Consider the following 22819-nt stretch of genomic DNA (forward strand, 5'->3'; position numbering starts at 1 on the left):
AACATCTTAATTTTGTGGTTCTAGTGCCTAATCAGGAAAAAATGAGCATACCTTATAAGTTAAATTTACGTCTTCCCCTTTAGCATGAAAAAGCATACTTTTTCACTGAGCTAAGGATCTCCTCACAGAAAGAACAGTGTAACACAGCCTACTTCAAATCTTGTTTAAAGAAGAACAGAAGAACGACTGAAAGAATAATTTTCTTTATGACAGTCTGCAGACAGGGTTTGATGTAACTGGAATGGGATAGCTGTTTACAGGCCTGTAGCCAGGATTTTGATTCGGGGGGTGCTGGGATTTTGCTTCGGGGGAGGGGGGCTGAGTCTGGGTACGAGAGGATCGACCCAAGCAAACCTTTTGTATCGTTATCCCAATACACCCATGCATATGGGATATATTGAGCATAGTGATCAGATCATGATATGAATAAACATAACAGTTTAAATAATAAATGTAAGGCCTTCTCGCGGACCACTCTGAGAATTTCCGGCTACATGCCTGGCTGTTTAGGCTTTAGGATTGAGTTCAGCAGGTTTCAGTGACTTACCACTGACAGTAAAGATCCAATATGGAAAGAATAAAGAACTGAGGGGGAAAAGAGGGTGGCACTTAGGGGAATGTTGTGGCCATTGGCCAGTCAAGGAAAGAGACAATTGCCTTCAGTTAAATTTTGGAGAATTATCTGGTTTTGTTCTTCTTGCTTAACTGTGTTCTGATTTCCCCCTCAAACAAAGTAAATATCTGGTGTTTTCCAACCAAGTTTCAAACATAAGCACATATATTAGGAAACTCTAAAGAAACCCCAGTGTCTTTACAAGGAGAGACAACATCACCTTTGCTCCTCCTCAAGGTCCGCAATGATACGCTCAAGCTCCCCTCGTTCCTCCTTCTCTACTGACTTCAAGATCTGCGCTGGGCTCTGTGGTTGACTCACAGGCGACTCCCCTCCCAGAGTCTGGCAGTACTGCTGGATCAGGGCATGTTCATCCTCGCTAGAGATAAAGAGAGCTAGCATAAATAACTTTCAGAGGAATGAACTATAATTACATTGCTATAAATTGTTTCAGAATGCATTTAGAATGAAGCTTTCATGAGTTTACATATCTTATGGGATAGCTGTAAGATTGCTTGAAGAAAAAAATTACTCTTAAGGATAGATGTAAAGAAAGACAAACTGATATTTTTTTATAAACAATCACACAAATTGCTGATTAAAATGGTGGTAAAATTGTTACCTTTACTTTTTTACTTTGGCCCAGTTTACACTTCTACAGAGATTGCCTTGAAGAATTAAGTACAGATTCCCACTGCACTGCATACAAATCCAAGTTCCCATAATGTTTGGGGTGGCTGGATGTTTATTTAGCAAAGATCAGAAACTGATCTGAACCCAAGCAAATTAATTTTTTTATTTGCAACTAAACAACAACAGCAGATGAACCTTTCAAAAACACTTGCAATCGTTCTCTCCACATTTTGTTGTTTGGCCATCTGTTTACTCAGTTAAACTGTTTCTTCCTGAATAGCAGATTTTTCATTATAACTAACTCAAGCAGCTTTGAAAAATTAAATTATAACAAAAATATGCAAAGTGTAAAACTGGAGAAAGAAAAGATTTTTAAATTACACTTTAAAAAGAAAAGGCATATAAAGGGGAGAGCATTCCTAGTGGTAGGCAACTACAGAAATGAGAGGACCATACATTAGGAATGCCAATAATAGTTAGGAGAACTTAGTTATCAAGAGTATTTTGCCCTCCAGCTACACAGTAGGACAATCTACACAGCCACCACACACAGATCAAACCCTTCAGTATAAATCACAGTTTGCACTACACAAACCTTCCTGCAGAATAAACAGTCTCAAATGTGTGGATGAAGCCACACAGCTCTTATCCAAGAGAGATCAGGAGAAGAGAAAAATATTATTTTATTTAACAGAGGGTAATTAATAATAATAATAATAATAATAATAATAATAATAATAATAATAATAACTTTATTTTTGTATCCCGCCTCCATCTCCCCAAAAGGACTCGGCTCACATGGGGACAAGTCCAACAACACAAGTGAAAGCACAGAACAATCAATTACAACATTATAACTATAACTACATAAAACAATAAAACAAATCAATAGAATTAAAAACCAGGACAAAAATAATAACTAAACACTCAGAGGGTAAAATTGTGTAGAACTCTGAATAGGGTTCCTAGGAGGTATAATTATCCTCAGACTTTAAAATAATAATTTTGTATACAAAAATTCAGACACATTTGGAGAAAGGCTTTTGCTCAAAGAGTTATAGAGTTGGGAAGTTAAGTCCACAGAAGCCCTTCCTTGTTTTGAAAAGCCATCCAAGTACTATTGCAGTGATAGGCAGAGTGTAGGCCAGATGGATTCTGCATTCATTGACCATCCTCAACTTCCTGGAGGGGGTAATTTACTTTTCAAATAGTTTACATAGCCTAATGCAATATTTAACCTTTGTTTAAAAAATGAGAGGCCACTCTTGCTGGAGAGTTGGTCATTATTAGCAGTTCCCAATCTGTGATTTGAAAAAAAAAAAGATTAAGCTCCCTAATGTCTTGATAGGATACAAACCACAGTAACCACTATAGGTGTGCAATTCAGCAAAAACCTGTGTTGTTTTCGGTATCCGGCTTTCGGCTGCCCCCCTGTTCTGTTTATAGGGAACTTCCCAAATTCAGGAGGGGTTTGTTTTCATGCCGGAGAGATTTGATCCATTGGTGCCAAAGGAGAAACTTTAAAGGCTTATTTTAGGCTTATCAGCATGAAACTTGCCTCACTTATAGGCCACATCTTCTACTGCAAGCACGCCAAGTTTTAGAATGTTTCACCAATCCACAAATTCTTTGGAAATTTTCAAAGTTTTTACCATAACATGCTTTTAAAAATAAACCCACAAAAGGGGGTTTTGGGAATTGAAGTCCCAAGCGCACGCCACAAGAGGAGAGGAGAACAGACACATTCTGATTGGCTGAGAAAGAAAGTGAGAAACACACACACACACAGAGAAACTCCAACTCCCATCATGCCTGGGAGGGAGCACAAGTCTCCAATGATTACGCCATACAAAGTGCTGCTGGGAAAGTGAGTTCCCATTTGCCTCAAGCAGGCGTAGGGAGGGGGGCCATGGGAAGGGACGGAGGAGCCTTCTGGGGAAGAAAGCAAAGGAGGAGCCTCAGCTTTCCTGATTAGCAAGTGTGTGTGTATGTGTGCATATTTTGACATGTCAGCGTGCTGGAAGAAGTAAAGACCACGAGAATTGAAGTGATGCTCCCACACCATCAACTCTGCTGGACTGGCCACGTTGTCTGAATGCCTGATCACTGACTCCCCATGGAGCAACTATACTTCCAACTCAAGAATGGAAAACAGGAAAGAGATTTAAGGATGGGTTTGAAGCTAACCTTAAAAACTGTGGCATAGACGTCGAGAACTGGGGAGCCCTGGCCCTTGAGCACTCTAACTAGAGGTCAGCTGTGACCAACAGTGCTGCAGAATTCGAAGAGGCACGAATGGAGGGCGAAAGGGAGAAATGCTCCAAGAGCAAGGCGCGTCAAGCCAACCCTGACCAGGACTGCCTTCCGCCTGAAAACCGATGCCCTCACTGTGGAAGAACATGAGAATCAAGAATAGGGCTCCACAGTCACCTAAGTATCCACTGCCAAGACACTACACTTGGAGGGCCATCATACTCGGACAATGAGGGATCCCCTAAGTAAGTAAGTAAGTAAGTAAGTAAGTACATATATAGTATAGATACACACACAGACATGCACCCATTGTTAGGCCAAACACACATCTTTCCTCTCATCTGTCTTCATTTACTTATAGCCAGAGGCAGCTTTGACACTAGATCATCATCAACTGTAACTTCTTTTCCATGAAAGCTTTAATGCAAGTTTCAGTTTTATGGCACTACAAAGTTAATCAAAGCAAGAATTATTTCTCAGAAATATATGGAATCCCTGAGCCACTAAAAACCTGAGACAGAGCTGCCAGGTGAATAGGAAGTGTAGGAAAATAATTTTAAATTAAATTGAAAAATCTGATTATAGTCATCATGTTTGCTAAAAATAAAAAGTCTAAATCTTTTTAAATTATAGGGTTCAGTGACTGCTTTTGAGCATCATAATCAAAGGCAACATTATTTTTAAGAACAGGTGGCACCTTGATGCTGATAGGAAAGTTTAGGAGCATGCATCATTTCGGATTACAGTTATTCTAAATTTATTATAATTCAAAACCAAACAAGACAGTTGTGTGTTCAAATTTCAGTTTCATATATTAAACACAGCAATTGAAATAAATATTTATCTCTCTTACTTTTTACTTTCTTTGAACAAAGCTTGTTTCTCAAAATTTGGGACCTGCTTATTCAGCACATATACAGAAGAATCTTCTATGACTTCAGAGTCATTTTGAGTCTCCAAAGAATAAAGTACGCAAATATAAACTTAGGTTAAACCCTTCATTCGCCTGACAATTTTGCTAGTGACAAGCATAAGATTGTGATAGGTAAGTGCCAACACCACACACAATGGGAAATTGTGCAGCACACTGTTTCAAACTCAGAAATGTAGAAGAGGACAAAGAGGAGGTTTATTGATTTGTCTATTATAAGCAGCATGCTTTGCAACTGATAATGCTGTTCTCACTGAAGTATCACCTGACAAATAAAGCTATTTATAGGGGAAAATGTAGCTTTCTTGTGGAGTTTTTACCACTTCTCATCTGCCTTGCCAACTGATTGGTCTGAAAAGCAGAACATTGTGTCAGCTCACATGTCACCAATTTAAGATAGATCTATTAGTTGCACAGCGATCCCAGTTGAATGCTTCCATGCTGGCCACATGATTCATGCCAGAATAAAGGACAAGAAGCCAGGAGAAAAGCCTCAGGCAATAAATGAAAATGATGTTGAAAATCCAGTTCCAGAGCAGTTAAGGGGACAGTGTCTATGTATCAATCTTAGCGCAATCGTTATTACTTGCCCAAAACTGTAAGGTTATTTTCGCTAACTACAACAATGTCATACTATAGATGAAGGTCAACAGAAATCAGAACACACTGGTAAATTCAGAGACCAGAGACAGGTGTTGTAAAGTGTTTTCTGAATCAAAGCTATTCTTGCCCTTTGACCTCTTTTCCTAAAAGATACATCTGAAATAAATACCATAGAAAAGACTTTAAGGCCTAAAAAGGATCCGATTTATTTTTTAACTCTATATAGATGTACAGATTGTACATATATCATTGCGTGCCTTCAAGTAGTTTCTATAAGGTGACCCTATGACAGGATTTTACTAAAAATATTTGTTCAGAGGGAGTTTGCCATTGGCTTTCTTGAGGCCAACATAAAGTGATTTGTCCAAGATCATCCTGTGGGTTCCTTGCCTGAGTGGGAATTAGAAAAGTGGTCTCCAGAGTTACAATCCAGTATTTAAACCACTGCATCATCCTGGCTCTCTATTAGAAAGTAACAACTATTTAATCATGCATTTGCTGATGTATGTGCCATTTACTGTAAAAGCCTGCAAGAGGTTTACTGCAAACCTATTGACTGTCCCTGAAAGTCACCTTTGGTCCCATTCAGGAAGAAAGGGGGCATACTAAATAAATAAGTGAATGAATAACCCAATTATTAAGGATGGCTTTACCATCTGCACAACACTATTCTGAATTCAACAATACTGTTTAACTCCAAGTGTCTTATAATCCGGTTAATTGAAGAAGCATATCTACCAATCTGGACCCAAGCTCACATCAGACCCTTCTCTAAGGATTCCCACCAAATGAGATAAAGGCAGAAAGCTATGAGAGAAGGGACATTTTCAGTGGTATGTATTCATCATTTGTGTATCCCAAGTGAAGTTCTCTAACTGAAATTCCTGGGGGTTTAAATAAACAAATAAATAATGCAGTGCCTTCAAATCACCTTGGCTTTTTTATAATTTCAAAAAGTACCAATCTTCTCCTTCACTGAAGAGTCTGGGTATTTTCATACATTCCCCATTTCCCACATTAATTCTGACAGGAGGTAATTGATCCAGAAAGGAGGAATATTTCTAAGGAAAGGCTTTGTCCTACATAAAAATCTCACTTCTTTTAACCTTATTCTTGCGCATACATTATTGCTATGAGGATAGGATACCTATGCGCCGACATGGAAAAGTGCATTTACTAGTTTTATCTTGTGCTGAAAACATTATTCACATCCCATTGCTAAATAAGAGGAAGCATATATTATCATAAGCAAATAAATTGCCCACTCACACAGTGCTTTGTTATTTCTAAAAGCTTAAATATGAATATAATTGCTCCACCATCTTTATACATGAAATCAGTAACAGCAATTGTCTAAGAAATACAGTTGCTTTACTGAATTTCCTGAAATGAAGTCAGGGAAGTAAATACATAAAAGCTTCATTATCATGTCTTTGTACTGTCTCATCTTCTTTTGCACGTGAAAACAAAGTGAAAGTAATAGGCCAGGAAGATAAAAATTGCTCTCCATCTTTACATTTCTTTGGTGTGGAAACAATCTTTTTATCCTTTTTGTCATAATTATTGCATATGTTGTAAGACTCTGAACCCAGGTACTATATATCTAGATTAATTATTCATACTATTTCATTATCTTTTGACAATGGTTAAGCTCCCTCAAGCAGGTGTGTGTCTTAATACCTTCTATCTGGATAAAATTCTGTCTTCTTTTCACTCCTGGCTACAGCAATAGTTTATTGTTATATGTGTACTAGCATCAACCATGATTTACACAAAAACACAGTAAGAAGGGTACTGTTCCATTATCAAGGTGGAGGCCACTAGTGGGCACTAGAGAGAGAAGTATAGTCCATTTTATGTGGATGGAGGGTGGGTTGAAGAAATAAAACCATTTCCCCCTGTTTTCCTGTTATTCCACCTACCCATGTCCCTGTCGTGGAAACCACGCTCCTTTATGATATGGGGAAGGGATTAGGGTTAGGTTTGTTTTTTTTTAACGTGGTTTTACGGAAAACCCCGTAAAATGGACTATTCTTCTCTCTCTCTCTCTAGCGCCTCCTAGTGGCCTCCATCTGGATAAGGGAACAGTACCATAAGAAGCTACTTTGCAAAACATTGTTAGAAAGAAACCTAGATTAATCCTGATTAGCACTAGATACTCTTAATGATATATTATGATTAAGATTGAAGAGGGAAGAAAGAGCGAATTGCACTTCAGAACTTTGTGTAAGAATTAATTAAAGAAGTGTAAAAAAAATAAATTTACGTGACTTAGACTTAAGCTATAGCCTAATAAAAAATAAAGGATTGAACACTGATCAAAGAAATTCTTTCAACATCTTTTTATAACCCTGTGGCCAACTGATTTTACCCAATTTTTGATATTGCCCTATTGACATTCAAAACTAGTCTTTTGACCATGATACTTATCAAGTTGATTCAAAAACAAAAGGTCAAAGGAGCAGAATAGCAGTAGTAATTGATTTGTTAACATTTAACATCCAACCTTACATGTCAGATTTTCCAGATGAAAGGAATATTGAAGATTTAAAGTTGAACTTGGTAATTATCTGCTGAAGCACATCAAAGTCTCTTCAGATGGGATTTTGCTTGGCAAGCTGATAAACAGATAAACCAAGTAAAGAAATGCCTTCCAAAGAGCTGTGATGGCCAGCTATCTAGATTTTTTTTCCCTGGCCAATTAACTAGAGCTAGCATTTTTAAGGTTTTTTTTAAAAAAATGTTATCAACACCTCTGAATATTTGTAGCAATCCAAAGAATTTCATACAAACTCGTAGTTCATTTAATTTCCTACAAAAACAGCATTTGGATAATTTATTTATAGAATTATATTATTTAAAACAAATCAGTACCAAAAATTATGATTTAGTTATACTCAACCCACAACTCCACTAAATATACAATATACTTTATACTATTATTGTGCCTAGTAAGTGACTGCATATAGATCAGAAGGAAAAAAATCAAGAAAATGGGATTGCTTATTTAAATTGCCAATAAAGCTAACTGTGTGAATTGGTAAGAACCTATGCAATAGCTTTTTTTATAAACTACATTTCTGTGAAACAAGAAATGATACCACACAAAGAGAAAAAAACTTCTCACCAGCTATCCAAATAGCAAAAGTTTACATATTATCATATGTACTTTACAGAATGAACTTACATGACTATGATAGAAGTAATATTAGTGTAAGTCACTGGGAATATATAATTATTACTCAATTGCTAGAAGCTAAAATTTACAGCATTTGAAGATGAATCTATCAGACAGTTATAATCAAATGTGTTGACATTTTCTGGCAATTATACTTCCTTAATCTACTTACACACTTCCTGTGGTGGAGCTACCATCTGTGAACAAAGAACCATTGGTCCGTTCCATCTGGGCTAGTCTAAAAGAGAAAGAAGAACTCAAGTAAGGAAAAAAGGTAAGTTTTACATCAATTTTGGTTGAGGCAACTGCAGTAACTTAAGTTTAATGTCAGCATATGAAATAAAACACTAATTCTTCACTGAAGGTCGTTAGGAGAGGTTAGCCTACATATTAAGTAGCCATCATGGAAGGGATCCAGAGTTAGCTCCTTCCCTTTATGACAGTGGTTCCCAACCTTTTTTTGACCAGAAACTACTTTGATCAGGGACCACTCTCCAACATTAGTACCAAAAGGGTTACGAGTCAGTTTTTGGTCAACTTTAGATTTGGTTTAGTTATCTGGGGTGCTGATTCAGAAATTGCACTGGATAGACCACATCAGCTCTCATTTCTGATACAGAACGTATGCCATCCAGTAGTCACCATCTGCTCGCCCACAAAAAACCATATTTAATAATCTAGCGCTGATATGGTCTATCCAATGCAATGTTCTGAATCTGTATCCCAAATAACCTCAGGAACAGGCCTAAAAACAAAGACACCAAGGCGCCCCTGCTTCCAGGTGCCCCATGGAATGGCTCCACTCGTGGGGAGGGAGTAGGAGGAGAAGCAGCAGTCAGGAGTCCTTTCATGTGTAGTCAGCCTCTTCCCTCCTGACATCCCATTGCCTGGCACATTAGACGGTTTCGCAAAACCAGTGGCTTTCTTTGCAACCATGTACTAACGGTGAGGCCGTGGATCAAATTTTAGTTCTTGGTGACTACTGGTGGTCCATGGACCACAGATGGGGACCACTGCTTTAAGATATCCCCTTCCCCCATTTTTTCCTTCTTTGTGTGCCATGTCTAATTTAGCTCTTAAACCTAAAGGCAGGGGTTGCCAGATTAACCATTGGTAAGCACTTTCAGTTTACAAATGAAGTAAAATTCTACAACCTATAGTTGTTTTAGCAGCATTTTCTCCAGGCATCTTTAGAGGATCCTCTGAAGCTGCCAGCCACAGATGCAGGTGAAACGTCTGGAGAAAATGCTGCTAGAACATGGCCATATAGCCCAGAAACCACACAACACTCCAGTGATTGGCCATGAAAGTCTTTGACAACCTTTAATTGTCCCAGTTTCTGCTACCTCTTTATAAAGACTCATCTTCGCTTATCACTGTTGCCTTGTCTATCAAAATGTCCACACAAACAGGTTTCCCAGCTTTTCTAATGAATCACACAACTGGTCATACAGGTAAGGATGCAACTGAAATAATGGGAAAGTGCTTGCGCCATGAATACCGTATTTCACCACATAATAACACACTTTCCCCCCTTTTGGGGAGGAAAGGGGGGTGCTCAAGGCAACCCTCCAGAGCTCAAAGAAGAGAGGCACATGAGGGAGTGAACTCCCTGGCAGGCAGGCACATGCAATGGTGAGCCTTCACCCACCTGTGCACCTGCTGGGTGAGTTGAGAGGCTTCCCTTGACTGTCGCCATCTGATCAAGGCCTCCCAGCTCTCCCCAGCAGGTGTGTGGGCCTATGCACTTGCGGGGAGAGTTTGAAAGTCTTGATCAGCTGTCGGCAGCCAAGAGAAGTCTCTCGCATCTGCCCCTCAGAGCTCAATGGGCTGTTCTAAGGAGCAGGGGTGTGACTATGATGACAGAAATTGTTAAATCCCCAAACTGCCCCCCCCCCCAGGATGAGTATGACTATGATACGGTGGCAACTATTATGTGATGAAATACGGTACTTCCATTTCACATGACTATTTATTTTAGGAACAAGAAAAGGTTAAGAATGTTAGGGTGTATCGTACTTGTAATTATATTAAGAACTAGCTGTGCCCGGCCACGCGTTGCTGTGGTGTTGTCTGGTGGTGTTGGTGAGAAATTGTTGAGTTAGTGGTGGTATTGAATGTCTGTTGTATGGTTGTCTTTATGTTTAGTATGTATTTGGTTGTTTGTGTAATGTGAAAGTGGTGAGAGTAGAGGGGGTCTTTGTCGCTGTGTAGTATTGTATAGTATGTATACGTTGTCCAAGTGTTGTGAATGGTTAGATTGTGTCTTGGTGCATAGTAGAAAGGGTTGGGGTGGATGGCCATTAGGGGTGTCTCCAAATTATTGGATGGTATAGTTCTATGATTATTATTATTATTGTTGTTGCTGTTATCATCATGATTATTATCTTTATTATCATCATTATTATTATATAGTGGGTGGATGGCCATCTGTCAGGAGTGTTTGGATTGTGTGGTCTTGAATGGTAGAAGGAGGTTGTACTGGATGATTCTTAGGGTTGTTTGGAAACATGAGGATTCCGTGATATTGTTATTAGTATTATTATTATCAAGAGGCTGTATGGCCATCTGTTGGGAATGTTTGGATTGTGTTCTCGATGGCAGGAAGGGGTTGGACTGGATGGGCTTTAGGGGTCTCTCCTATCTCTGTGACTGTAGGATTTTATTATAATTTTTATGGTGGAGATTGTGGAGATATTGGATGGCCATCTGTCAGGAGTGTTTGCATTGTGTGGTCTTGCATGGTAGAAGGAGGTTGTACTGGATGATTCTTAGGGGTGTCTGCAAACATTAGGATTCCATGATATTGTTATTAGTATTATTATTATCAAGAGGCTGTATGGCCATCTGTTGGGAATGTTTGGATTGTGTTCTCCGTGGCAGGAAGGGGTTGGACTGGATGGCCTTTAGAGGTCTCTCCTATCTCTGTGACTGTAGGATTCTATTATTATTTTTATTGTGGAGATTGTGGAGATATTGGCTGGCCATCTGTCAGGAGTTTGTCGAAGAGATAAGCAAACACTCGAAAGGTTCCAAACATAAAAAGAGATGTGACATGTAAGGGTCACAGAAATAGTCAGGCCTCTGTGAGTATAGAGCTATCTTCTTTCTATGTGAAAAAGATAAGTAAATACTATGAAGATTCAAAACATAAAATGCACTATGTTATTTAGAGCATCATGTGCAAACATTATTACCTGAGAGTTAACAACAATAATGAAAATAATAAGTACAGTCAACTGTTGTAATTTACAGTAATATCTTCCAGACTGTAATGTTTAAAGGAAACTGTAAGGGTTGCCAAATCCAACTGGAGTCTTCAGAAATTGTTTAAATAGTGGAGACTACTTGATATGTTTTGACTTTAGTCCACATTTAAGCCTTGATAATTACAGTTCGGATGATGGGCGGGTGCTAGGACCCAGGGGACAGCTTTTTCCCATTGCCTGCCTTTCCTCTTGCCGGTGGCCATTATGCTTTCTCTTTCTCTCCCTCCCGGCATGGCTCCCGAATGGTGCGTTGTGGGTTCTGTCCATGTGGAGGTGCGTGAAGTGATTTTGTGTTGTTTCAACCTTAAGGCCTGGATGATGGGTTGTGTTGTCAAATTTCGATGTTGGGGGGCCCTTACTTTTGTTGTTTTGCTCGGTGCCGCAATTCCATCACCCTTTTATATATTTATTTTATTTACAGTATTTATATTCCGCCCTTCTCACCCCGAAGGGGACTCAGGGCGGATCACATTATAACACACATAGGGCAAACATTCAATGCCCATAAACACATCAAACAGAGACTGAGAGACACACGCAGAGGCAAGTTAACCTTCTTCTGAGGGGATGTTCGATTCTGGCCACAGGGGGGAGCAGCTGCTTCATCATCCACACTGACGGCACTTCCTCACTTCCTCATTCCAGGTCGTGAGGAATGACCTTGCCTCCCCACTTTAGTGGTACCTTATCTCCTACTTGATAGATGCAACTATCTTTCGGGTTGCTAGGTCAGCAACGAGCAGGGGCTATTTTTTTTATTTTTAATTGACGGGTGCTCACCCCGCCACGGGCTGGCCTCGAACTCATGACCTCATGGTCAGAGTGATTTAAGGCAGCTGCTCAACAGCTGCGCCACAGCCCGGCCCCAATATATATATATATAGATGGGCATATCAGAGTGAAGAACTGAACGCCTTCTTCCTATATGAACTTCAGACACATACTTAGGGAAGCTTCAGAAATCCGGCTCTATTCCAGGTTCACCACAGATAAAAAGAACAGGAGCTTCTCACTGGCTGTATGTTATGAAAGCTATTCTCAAGAAAGGATTGTCTTGAAAGTATCTCTTGGTTTTGTCTCTCCATTAGTTTTCAGGGGACAGAGAAAAAAGTTTTTTTCGAAGCAGATCAGCAGACTAATGAATATGTGGTTACTACTAGGATGTTTCTTGCATTGCCTGGTTTCCCCCTTTTTTAATCTTTCCTATTTGGATAGTGGTGTTGCTGTGAGGTGCTATATATACTGATTTGTGTTCAAAAGATTGATACAAATATCAGAAGGCTATATGGCTGAGAAATATTCCACAAGCCAGTCAACAACAACATCATCATTTTCATTTATCATTTACTCCAGACTGGTAGTAGCTCCACATGCTATTTCAATAATGACTTTAATTAAATATAACCTTACTGTCAACATTATTTATTTATTTACGATATTTCTATTCCGCCTTTCTCCACCTCAAAGGGGACTCAAGGCGGCTACATTCCAGGAAGATTTTAGAACAAATTTTTAGAAATATACTTTATCCCATTATATTTAAAATGTTTCTTTTATTTCTTACCTGCTAGCATACTGTTCTATCCTGGAATGTGTATCATCATGAAATAGTTGGGGAGATTGGGTTGGACTATTGAAAAAAGCAATGAAAGATAAAAAAATGAATCAATTTGTGGAGTTATACAAAGAAATAAACAGTTAATAATATTCAAAACACAGTATTATTTTTGAAATCGTATCAAACTGTAAAGTAGCTAAAGAATCCATGGGTATAATTTAAAAGTTAAGAAATCCAGTTAACAGGTAAAAGTTAAAAAACCCATCAATAGAACATACAAAATAGGTACTTTGAGGATCAAACCCACTGTCTTTCTAGGAAAAATTGTAATACTCACTCATATTGTTCTGGCCACATACTAATAAGTGTGATTGGACTGCAGAGAGATTGGGAGAGAGAGAAGAAAAATAAAGAAGAAAAGCATTAGTGCAATTTGTGCAATTAAAAAGCATGAAATTCAGACAATGATTCCTTTCAAAGTACCCCACTTTAAAAATTATTTTATGAAATGTCCTTTGAGTCATAATGGAAGAAAATGTCTAATGTGTTGAAGATGGCAGTTATCTTTGGAAAGCAAAGAAAACCAACAGCTATCTTAAAATTACATCTTATCATCATTAAAAAAAATTCAAACCTGTTAACTTTGAAAAATCCAACTTGTCACATGAACATAATGAGTCTATGTTTCAATCTATGTGAAATGAGCAATAAATCATATTTTTAAAATATCTATACAGTGAAACCTTGACTTACAAGTTAACCAGCATATGAGTTTTTTGAGATACGAGCCGTCACTTGGACTTTTTTGCTTTGACATGCGAGCTGAGATTTGAGCTACAAGCTAGCCATCTTAAGCAGGGTTTTAAAGGAACAGCCAGGAAAGCTCCTTGTTCTTGTCCTTGCTGTTATTTCTGCAATCCCAGGGCTTTGAGAGATTGCAGGAAAGATGAGGGGCCAGGAGTCTATCATCAGTAAACTTTTATACTAATTAAAATAGGCAAGTTATACAGATACCTGTCTCTCTAATTGATCATTGCAATTTATTTATTTACATTCTTTTATTATATATATTATTTCTATTACATTATTTCTATTTTCTTATTTAAAAACACGTAATAAAAATGGTGTGGCTTTTGGGGGCTGGAACGAATTAATAGCATTTCAATGGGACAATTTGATTTGACATAAGAACAATTTGAGTTAAGAGCGCTCGATCACAGAACGAATTAAACTCGTAAGTTATCACTGTATATAAGAAACTTCCCCCCCCTGCGCAGCTGGGGGAGGGAAGTGGATTTGCCCCCTCCCAACGAAGGAGAGACTTCTAGAAGGGGGCGGGGCTTCTAGGAAGCTGCCTGCCTCTTAGATCACTCACTTTTGGAGCTTCGACGTGAGGGGATCCAAAAGTGGGAGCTCCTGTCCCTTGGTGCCAAGGATCAGGGAGAGAGCGTCGAGGGAGAGTTATCCTTTTTTCCAGCTGTTTGTACTGCTGCTTTGAGGTCTGTATGGGAAGGGTGAGAGGCTGAGGCAGGTGAGCCAGGGTTGGCCTTGGCTGCCTCTTGGCTTCTCCCTCGACGCCACTGAGTGGAAATTAACTGGTCTCCCTTGTTTCCATGGGGTTTGGGCGGAGGAGGGTGCGTGCGGGGCCCGCGCGCCTCTTCTCCGTTCCTCCCTTCTTCCTTTGCATGGTCCCGAGCCTCTTAATTGTGTGAAAGTGGAGGCAGGGGGCTTTACTGTTAGGAAATATTGGAATGTTGGGCCTTTTTTCCATGTTTAAGTTGGATTTAATTTATGTGTAATTGTGTTTTGTGGCGAGGCTGTATGGGTCGCGGTTTGATCTGGCGTTTTTTAATGAGAGCAATCGGGTCTCCATTTTGGAATCAGTCTTATCTATAGGTGTTGCTGGGCAGATTTGGGAGTGTTTGTGGCGCGAACACGTCCCTGTATGCAGATGGATCGCTTCAGGCAGCTTGCCCCCAGCGCAAATTTGCACCCCCAGAACATGCCGGTCCATCTTTGGAAAATTGGGAACAGTCCATAGTCCGGGGAATGAAGTTGGCTTTGGCCACGACTTCCAGAAAATCTTACGTCAGAGCGGTGCAGGAGTTTCATGAGTTTAAAAAGTTGTATGCCATAAGTTCTGTTTCACCGATTCCATATGAACACGTCGCACAGTTTGGTGTTTTTCTGGAAAGGAAGGGGTTGGCCCCTCAAACTATTCGTGCTAAATTGTCTGCCCTGGCTTATTGGCTTAAGGCTCAGGGCTTTCCAGATGTTACAGCCGATTTTAGGCTTCGCAAATGGCTGGAAGGTTTGTCGCGGGAGCAGGTTAGGCCACATGACTGCCGTCAGCCATTGACACCTGAAATTCTCAAAGGCTTAAAGCAAATTTGGCCCCAAATTTGTGAATCTCATTACGAAGCTTTGCTATTGCAGGCAGCGGCTCTCACCGCTTTCTTTGGGGCTCTTCGTATTAGTGAGCTGGTCGCCTCTTCAAAGGCTGATCAATCTAGAAGGGCCTTGCAATTTTCGGACCTGTGGCTCCAGCAGGACAAATTGGAATTGTTTATCAGGACTTCTAAAATGGATAAAAAAGGGAAGGGTTCCATTATCAAATTGGGACGCTGTAGTGATTTGGAATTATGCCCAGTTCTGGGCCTTGACTTCTAAGGCCTTAGGAATGTTGGGTATCAAAGATCAGAAATTTGGTACTCATTCCTTTAGAATTGGGGCTGCTTCCACTGCTGCTGTTATGGGCTACTCTATAGACAAAATTAAGATGTTGGGAAGATGGAAATCTGGTGCTTACCGTGCGTACGTGCGTCATATATCGGATTAGTTATATGGCTTTTTGTTTTTTCAGAACCCACCCTGTTGGCGAGTAGACGACGCATCCTGATTTGCGGGCACAGTTATGTGCACTGGGCAGAGCGACAGGCGCGCAGAGGTCCCTACGGCCAGCATCTCGGCCTCGCTTCCTTGGCTTTTGTTGAATGGAGGGGAAGAAGAGGTCTGAGGTGGGAGGGTTTGCTCCCTTTGTTGTTTGGGTCAGGGGTCCGTTTTCCACCTGACCTTATTGTTATGCATTTGGGAGGCAACGATTTGGGGCTGCTTAAAGGCAGGGCCCTTTTTCTCCAGGTTTTAAATGACATGCACAAGATCCAGGAGGTGTGGCCTCATACCGGATTGGCATGGTCAGCAATTATTCCTAGGCCACGTTGGCCCTATGGGGATGGTAAAAAATTGGACAAAGCAAGGAAACGGGTCAATAGGGCCCTGAGGAAGGTTTTGGAAAATGGCATGGGTTACTATATCCCTCATGACACCATTAGATTCAATGATTCGACGATGTATCGGACTGATGGGATCCATCTGTCCGAACTGGGCAACCAAATTTTCTTAGCGGATCTGCAGAAAGGAATTAGGGAAATTCTTTCGAATTTGGTGGGGGTCAGGAGCTAAATAGACATTTGCTCCTGAACTGTGGCGGAATGCTTAGGGGAATCTCTAATTTTGGTGTGCACCACAAGGCACCTCTGTTTTGGTGCTGGCCAGAGGCGTGAATCCTCGCTTAGGGTTTTTACAGCCCCGGCGAGGGTGAACGATTATGGCCTTGGAATAGGAGACTTTGACCTCATTTGTTTCGGAGGCAAAACTCTCCAACACATTCCCCTTTAGGTCATCCAGGTTTAGATAGACTGGGGACCTGGTGTTTCGCCCTAAATTCAGTCTTAATGGATGGTCGGGTATGACCACTAATATCGGCTTATGCCTTACCAAATTCTTAGATGGCTAAGGATTTTTGGCCCTAGTTCCAAATTAAAGTTAAATAGGTAACTATCAATAAAGTTGCCCAGTTTTAAACCCAAGCTTACTTGTCTTGTCTCGTTATTTCGGAGGGTTGGAGGGCAAATGAAAGGTTTTCATGAAATACCTTGTGTTCCCAGACATTGCATTATAACAACTTATGTATGTGTCCATATTTCTTATAACGGGGTTGATCTAACCTCTGGTTTGCTATTAAAACTCAATTACCATGTTGCAAAATGATGTATGTCTAAAAATGTGTATCACCAACATGAAATGTTTGGAAAGCTCTGACCTAGAGCATAGTTGGGTGACTTGTGATCAGCCATAGGTTGTTGCACTATAGCACTTGACTGTTCTAACTAGTTCTAACCAGGACAGACAAGAATAAAGTATCTGTGCATTCATCTTGGTTTCTTTGTCAACTTCATTTTGATTGCATTCCACTTTAACTTACAAATCTTGCATATAAATTCTGGATATGTATCAAAAGTAGTTCTTACTGCTGCTTCTGCTATTAAAACATCTGCATGGTAGAAAATTTTAGATGGAATAGCACTAGTTTATATTCAAAACTTACGTTTCCAAATTGTCACCTTCCAGGACTGTTTGCACGGGTAGGTAGCCAAGCCGTGGGTGCTTGGCAAAATATTTCTTTGACCGAAATTTGTTCTTTAACACTTTGGTAAAATCACGTACATCCTCTCCTGATGTTGTCTAGGGAAACAAAATTACAGAGAACACAAATTAAATATTCATAACTTTGGGTACCTATACACTGTTATGTATAGCTAGTATCAAAATACAGATGACATGGACTTCAAATCAGTAAACCTGAAAACAAAATAGCAAGATTGAGAATAAAAAATCATTTCTTTCTCTGTTACTTATCTTAAAAGCTCAGCACCTCTTAAATTAGGTGGCAATCCATACTATATATATTCTTCAATTTAACAAAGTGCCTTATAACAAAAGCTTGAACTGGCAAAAACCTAAAAGCCATCAAATTATGTCCAAAGGGAAAGATAATTTAATCACAAACATTAGACAGTATTTTAATACATCAAAGTACTTCATTTTTGGTACAACTGAAGATTTTTTTGCCTAAAGGTAAGCTGATCCTGATTAGGGGAACACAACATAAGACAGCTAAAATGTAATACTGTAAAAACAAAACAGAATAATACAATATTTATGTTACTCAATCTATCCATCCAATCTTTCATTTGATAGCTGTACGGTGTGCTTAGCTTGTCCATTCAACAAAATATTCTAACACACATGAAAGCAAAGGCAGTGCAGTAGACAGGTGCATGTAAATCTGAAGGAGCAAAGGTACAAACTGGCTTCTGACTGAGTTGGGAGTCTCTTCTAGCAGTGTCATTAGTGATATGTAATCAAAGAAAAATACAACATATATTCTAAAAAGATGTCAAGGGAGGGTACAAATTTGCATAACATTTGCATGATTACATTTAGATGCAATGGAAGGTAATGGGACTCCATGCAGTCATGCCGGCCACATGACCTTGGAGGTGTCTATGGACAACGCCGGCTCTTCAGCTTAGAAATGGAGATGAGTACTAACCCCCAGAGTCGGACACGACTGGACTTAACGTCAGTGGAAACCTTTATCTTTACTATAGAAATAATTATGGTAGCTTAAAAACAAATGCAGAGCATCCCACTGCAGAAGATAAGCCTGCACCAGGTGACTGGTGTGCGCCCCAGTATGCTATTCAATACAATGCAAAGTGCAAAGAGGCAATTTCAAAAACCCTGTTCTTTCTTCATATGATTACTTTTATATCACACTTGCACCAGATAGCTGTTCAGACTGAAGGTATCATCTAACAGAGAACTTTCTTCAAATGGAGGAACTACCTTCTGAAAGGTAGGACACAATATAACCTGACAGGTGTCACCAGCTGGTTCTACATTCACTATAAAAAGCTATCAAACTTCATTATAAGGCAGTGTAGAATTACAGAGAGATAGTTCACCTAGAATTTCTCAGGATGAAGAGTTTGGTCAAGTCTTTTCAGTTATACCATTACCAGTATTTCATTGACAAGGCACAATGATAGTAATCAGATCCACAAATCACAAGGTTAATATCAAAATAAATTATCCCCCTTCTAAGGACCCAATTTATTATCAAAACAACTTTTTTTTTTTTTACAAAAACTAAAGAAAATATATAACTACATCAGGAAGAGAGAGAAAATTGACTAACATAAAATATTTTGGTTAGTTTTTATTTATTGGTTTACAAAGTTGTGCAATTAATCTTTGGATTATGCCCACACACTTGAGTCAATCCACACTTCTGTGCCTTTCTAACAAAATAGGTACCATCATTTCAATGGATTGCAAACTTATTGTCATACAGTCAAAACCATGTGATTTGAGAACTTTCTACTACCTGTAGTTTAGATCTCAACTGAGAGCTAATCTAACTTTGATTTGCTTTCTATTAAGAGCTGTTTGACATCAGAACACATTTACTTGGAGGGAGAGGGACTCCCCATTTTAGAAGTCTTTAAACAAGGATTGGGTGAGTGTATTTCTGAATGGCAGGGGGATGGATTAGCTGTTCTTTGAAGTCCCTTGCATTTCTAAGATTCTACGATTCTTTGAAATAGTTTCCAGTCCACTAAGCAATCCAAAACACAACCATTCATTCCTACTTGGGGCTGGTAAGAAAGTCTAGGCAAGTCAGATTACGTAGGCAAGTCGTAATTCAGGGGCCAAATAATGACTGGGGGCTTGTTAAAATTAGTAATGGGTGTTTCGTCAAGCCATTTATTCTCATTCACATAATAAAGTTATCAGTAATATTAGGTTAATGCTGAAATAAAACAATAACTGGCTTATGCTGGTGGGCAATTCAAATGAACCTGTATTGTCAAAAATGTGTGGCCTTCAAAATGCTGTTGGACTGTAATTTCCATCACTCCTAGGCAGCATGGTCTGAGGTAACAGAGGAAGGAAATAACATCCTAATAACTGAGTGTTACACATTTCCCATCCTAGTAAGACAGACTGACGAAAAGAAAACCACGTTTTATATTGTGGTGGCGGGTATATGACTTTTAGAGAGCTTGACTGTAGGTTGTGTCATTTAGCTCTTGTTCACCCATTCCAATGAAGGTCCATTAAGTATGCAATCCCACTTCTATTTATGAAACACCGGCATGGAAGCTATTCATCAATAGTTTGTGTTCGTTGTCCTTGCATGGTTTCCAAATAATTCAGTAAGAATTTGTGATTGGCTTATTGGTTTTTAAGGTGCTGCATGGGCAAAATCAATTTCACTTTGCTTGACTTATTGCTCCATTTGTTCCTAAGCCACAGACTGAAAAGTGCTGAAGCTGACCTTTTTCAGATCCCATAATTTCACGTTAAGGCTAGAAACTGGAAAGGGGTTTTTTAATGCATCTTTACCAGGGAACTCAGTTATTTCTGTTGAACTTAGCCATGTTCCGAGCAATTCACAATTCTAATATGTGTGAGACCTTATTTAACCTAGCTTTCCCCAGCATTTAGAGCACTAAAGGGGACTTTAAAGGAAACCATATTGATTTATTTAAGGCCTTTTAGAATTTGTTGCAGTCAGCAATCCGACATATTTTGATTAACCAGTTCCAAATTTCTCTTGTTCACCTGATTGCTACCATTGTTCTGTGTTGTGGCACCTTGGGTTGCCAAAATCCAATAATGGTACTCCTGAAGGAAATGACAGTAAGAAAATCCCTCATATTATCCTATTCAACTTAGGTACTCAATCTTATACATTATGCTTTTATTCTTGCAGTTCTCGAAAACATCATTTTTTCCTCTGTCATAAGTCACAGTACAAGCCAAATTCCAAAAAAAAAAAATGTCCTTGATCTTGGAACAATTGCCCAGAAGCTTAGAAATTGTCAATTGTGCAAGCTGGTTGTAATATCAGCTATTTGCATTGCAATCTGTGGTTTTCTTGAATAATTGTGCACTCCTAGTTTCGCACCAGGCTGTCCAAATAATTGATGCAGTTACCACTTGAGCGCATCTCAGAATGGATGTTGTCATTCTTGCTATTAATCCACTTGTTCAGCCTTCCTAATTCTTTCCCAGCTGCCATGCCAAATTAAAGAGGTGTCTTCTATATTATCATCAGAGATGGATGAAGGGAAGGTGGAATACCCCAATAAAAATGGTAATCTCTAACCACATGGAAACTACTGCAGAAAATAATTTCTGATAAAGGGTAAAACATCTTTTGACTCAAACCATTTCCAGTGAGAGAATTAAAAACAAAACAAAACAATGTCTCTCTGATTGTCTGTCTATTTTATACCCCACTTTCTCCTTGCACAGGACACGAGGTTGCTGAGAATTACAGTTCAGGTGCATAGCTTAGGAATTCACCCAGACCCATTGTTGTCACTGGATGTGATTGGAAACAGCTTGAACTGATATGATTACTCATTTTATTTGATGTAACAACTCCTATCATGTTCCATTGTGGTATGTGGTATCTCTAGTGCCTGGTGTTTTCTTTTATTATTATGTGTTGTAGCATTGGAAAGTAGAAAGCATTCTATATTACAGTATACAAGCAAAGGGATCACCTTTCAATGTTTAACAAATAGACCTCTAAGGATTAGTTTTGTTCACAGAGACACACCCTGAAAATCTAACTCAAGATACTCTATCAACAAATGCTGGATTCAAATAAAATAGGTTTATACACATTACCTAAATTCAGGTGTTAATAAGGAACATGTGATAAAGATGAGCACACTAACTCAGAACTTCTCTGTCAATGCCATTTTGAACTTTATGGGAGAAAATGTAAATGTGTACTACAAATTTAATTTTTAAAAAGGCATTATATTTCAGTTGTCTTCATTATATGGAGCTTGAACCCAAATAAACAGCAGTTATCTTCATAAAATAGATTGTATAGCAGAAGAACAAAGAGAAGGGTATGAAATAAATCAGAAGCAATCCCTATGGAAGAATTAGAAAATACTCACTGGTATGCAATATTCCACCATTGGGTAATGCAACTTGTGGCCCTTTGCTGTACGTCCAGAAAAGAAACAGCTCTGACAGACATCATAGTTGAAATGTTTAAGGCTCCGATATCTATGAATCCAATGAAAAACATAATACATAGATCAATAAATAGAAGCAGTTTGCTCCTATTCCTCTAGTTTCTTTAACATGTTAGTAATAACATTACCACAAACTGTAATGTAATGGCATTATTGTGAAGTCATTGCAATATTGTTGTTGTGGGCCTTCAAGTCCTTTCCGACTTACAGTGCCCCCAAGGTGACTCTATCACAGGGTTTTCTGGGAAAGATTTATTCAGAAGGGGTTGCTGAGAGAGTGTGATTTTCACAAGGTTTCCCAGTGGTTTCCACAGCTAGGTAGGAATTCCAACCAGTGCTATATTTACCATTGTGCTGAGATATGCTTAAACACAGGGTCCCACTGGCCGGGGCGGTGGGGGGGGGGAGTGTCTTCTTGCCAAAAATATTTTACATGATTTTGCTTATGTGGTGTACTTCTAAATTTGAAGGTGTTCTGTTTTGGAGAAATTCCAGACATAATGAGCTGATAGTCTATGGGAGTAAACTATCAAAGCAGGCAGTGTAGGCCTACTGGGCCCACCTCATTCAGGGCCCAAGAAAGGGGTCCCATAACTTAACTAGCACAGGGCCTCATTTGTCCTAAATCTGGCACTACTGTCTTCAGAGTCAAAGCCCAACTCTGAAACCATTACATACTGCTGGTGCCCTACAGTAGTATTATAAGCAAATTTAAATACAAAGTCTTCGGCTCAGATAAATGCATGTGTTCATGCTCTTCTCCCATGCCAAAAACATTCCTGGAAGCCAGGAGTCCCTGCCAAGCAACATGTTAAAATGTCACATGTACAGATATATTAAGAATAAAACCACACTGTCTGAATATTTAA

General features: G+C 39.2%; 1 protein-coding gene across 5 annotated transcripts in view; it reads right to left on the reverse strand.

Moving 5' to 3' along the window:
* Positions 1-22819, reverse strand: part of utrn (utrophin) — a 456383-nt gene that overhangs the window by 26529 nt on the left and 407035 nt on the right. For all 5 annotated transcript variants that reach the window (XM_062977769.1, XM_016998724.2, XM_062977776.1 and 2 more), the window contains 6 exons: positions 21870-21981; positions 17426-17562; positions 13376-13414; positions 13045-13110; positions 8384-8449; positions 834-992 (listed from right to left, as the gene is read on the reverse strand). In XM_062977769.1, coding sequence (XP_062833839.1) covers positions 834-992; positions 8384-8449; positions 13045-13110; positions 13376-13414; positions 17426-17562; positions 21870-21981 — 579 coding nt within the window. The remainder of the gene's footprint in view (positions 1-833; positions 993-8383; positions 8450-13044; positions 13111-13375; positions 13415-17425; positions 17563-21869; positions 21982-22819) is intronic.

Source organism: Anolis carolinensis, chromosome 1 (genome assembly GCF_035594765.1).
Source record: "Anolis carolinensis isolate JA03-04 chromosome 1, rAnoCar3.1.pri, whole genome shotgun sequence".
NCBI lineage: Eukaryota > Metazoa > Chordata > Lepidosauria > Squamata > Dactyloidae > Anolis > Anolis carolinensis.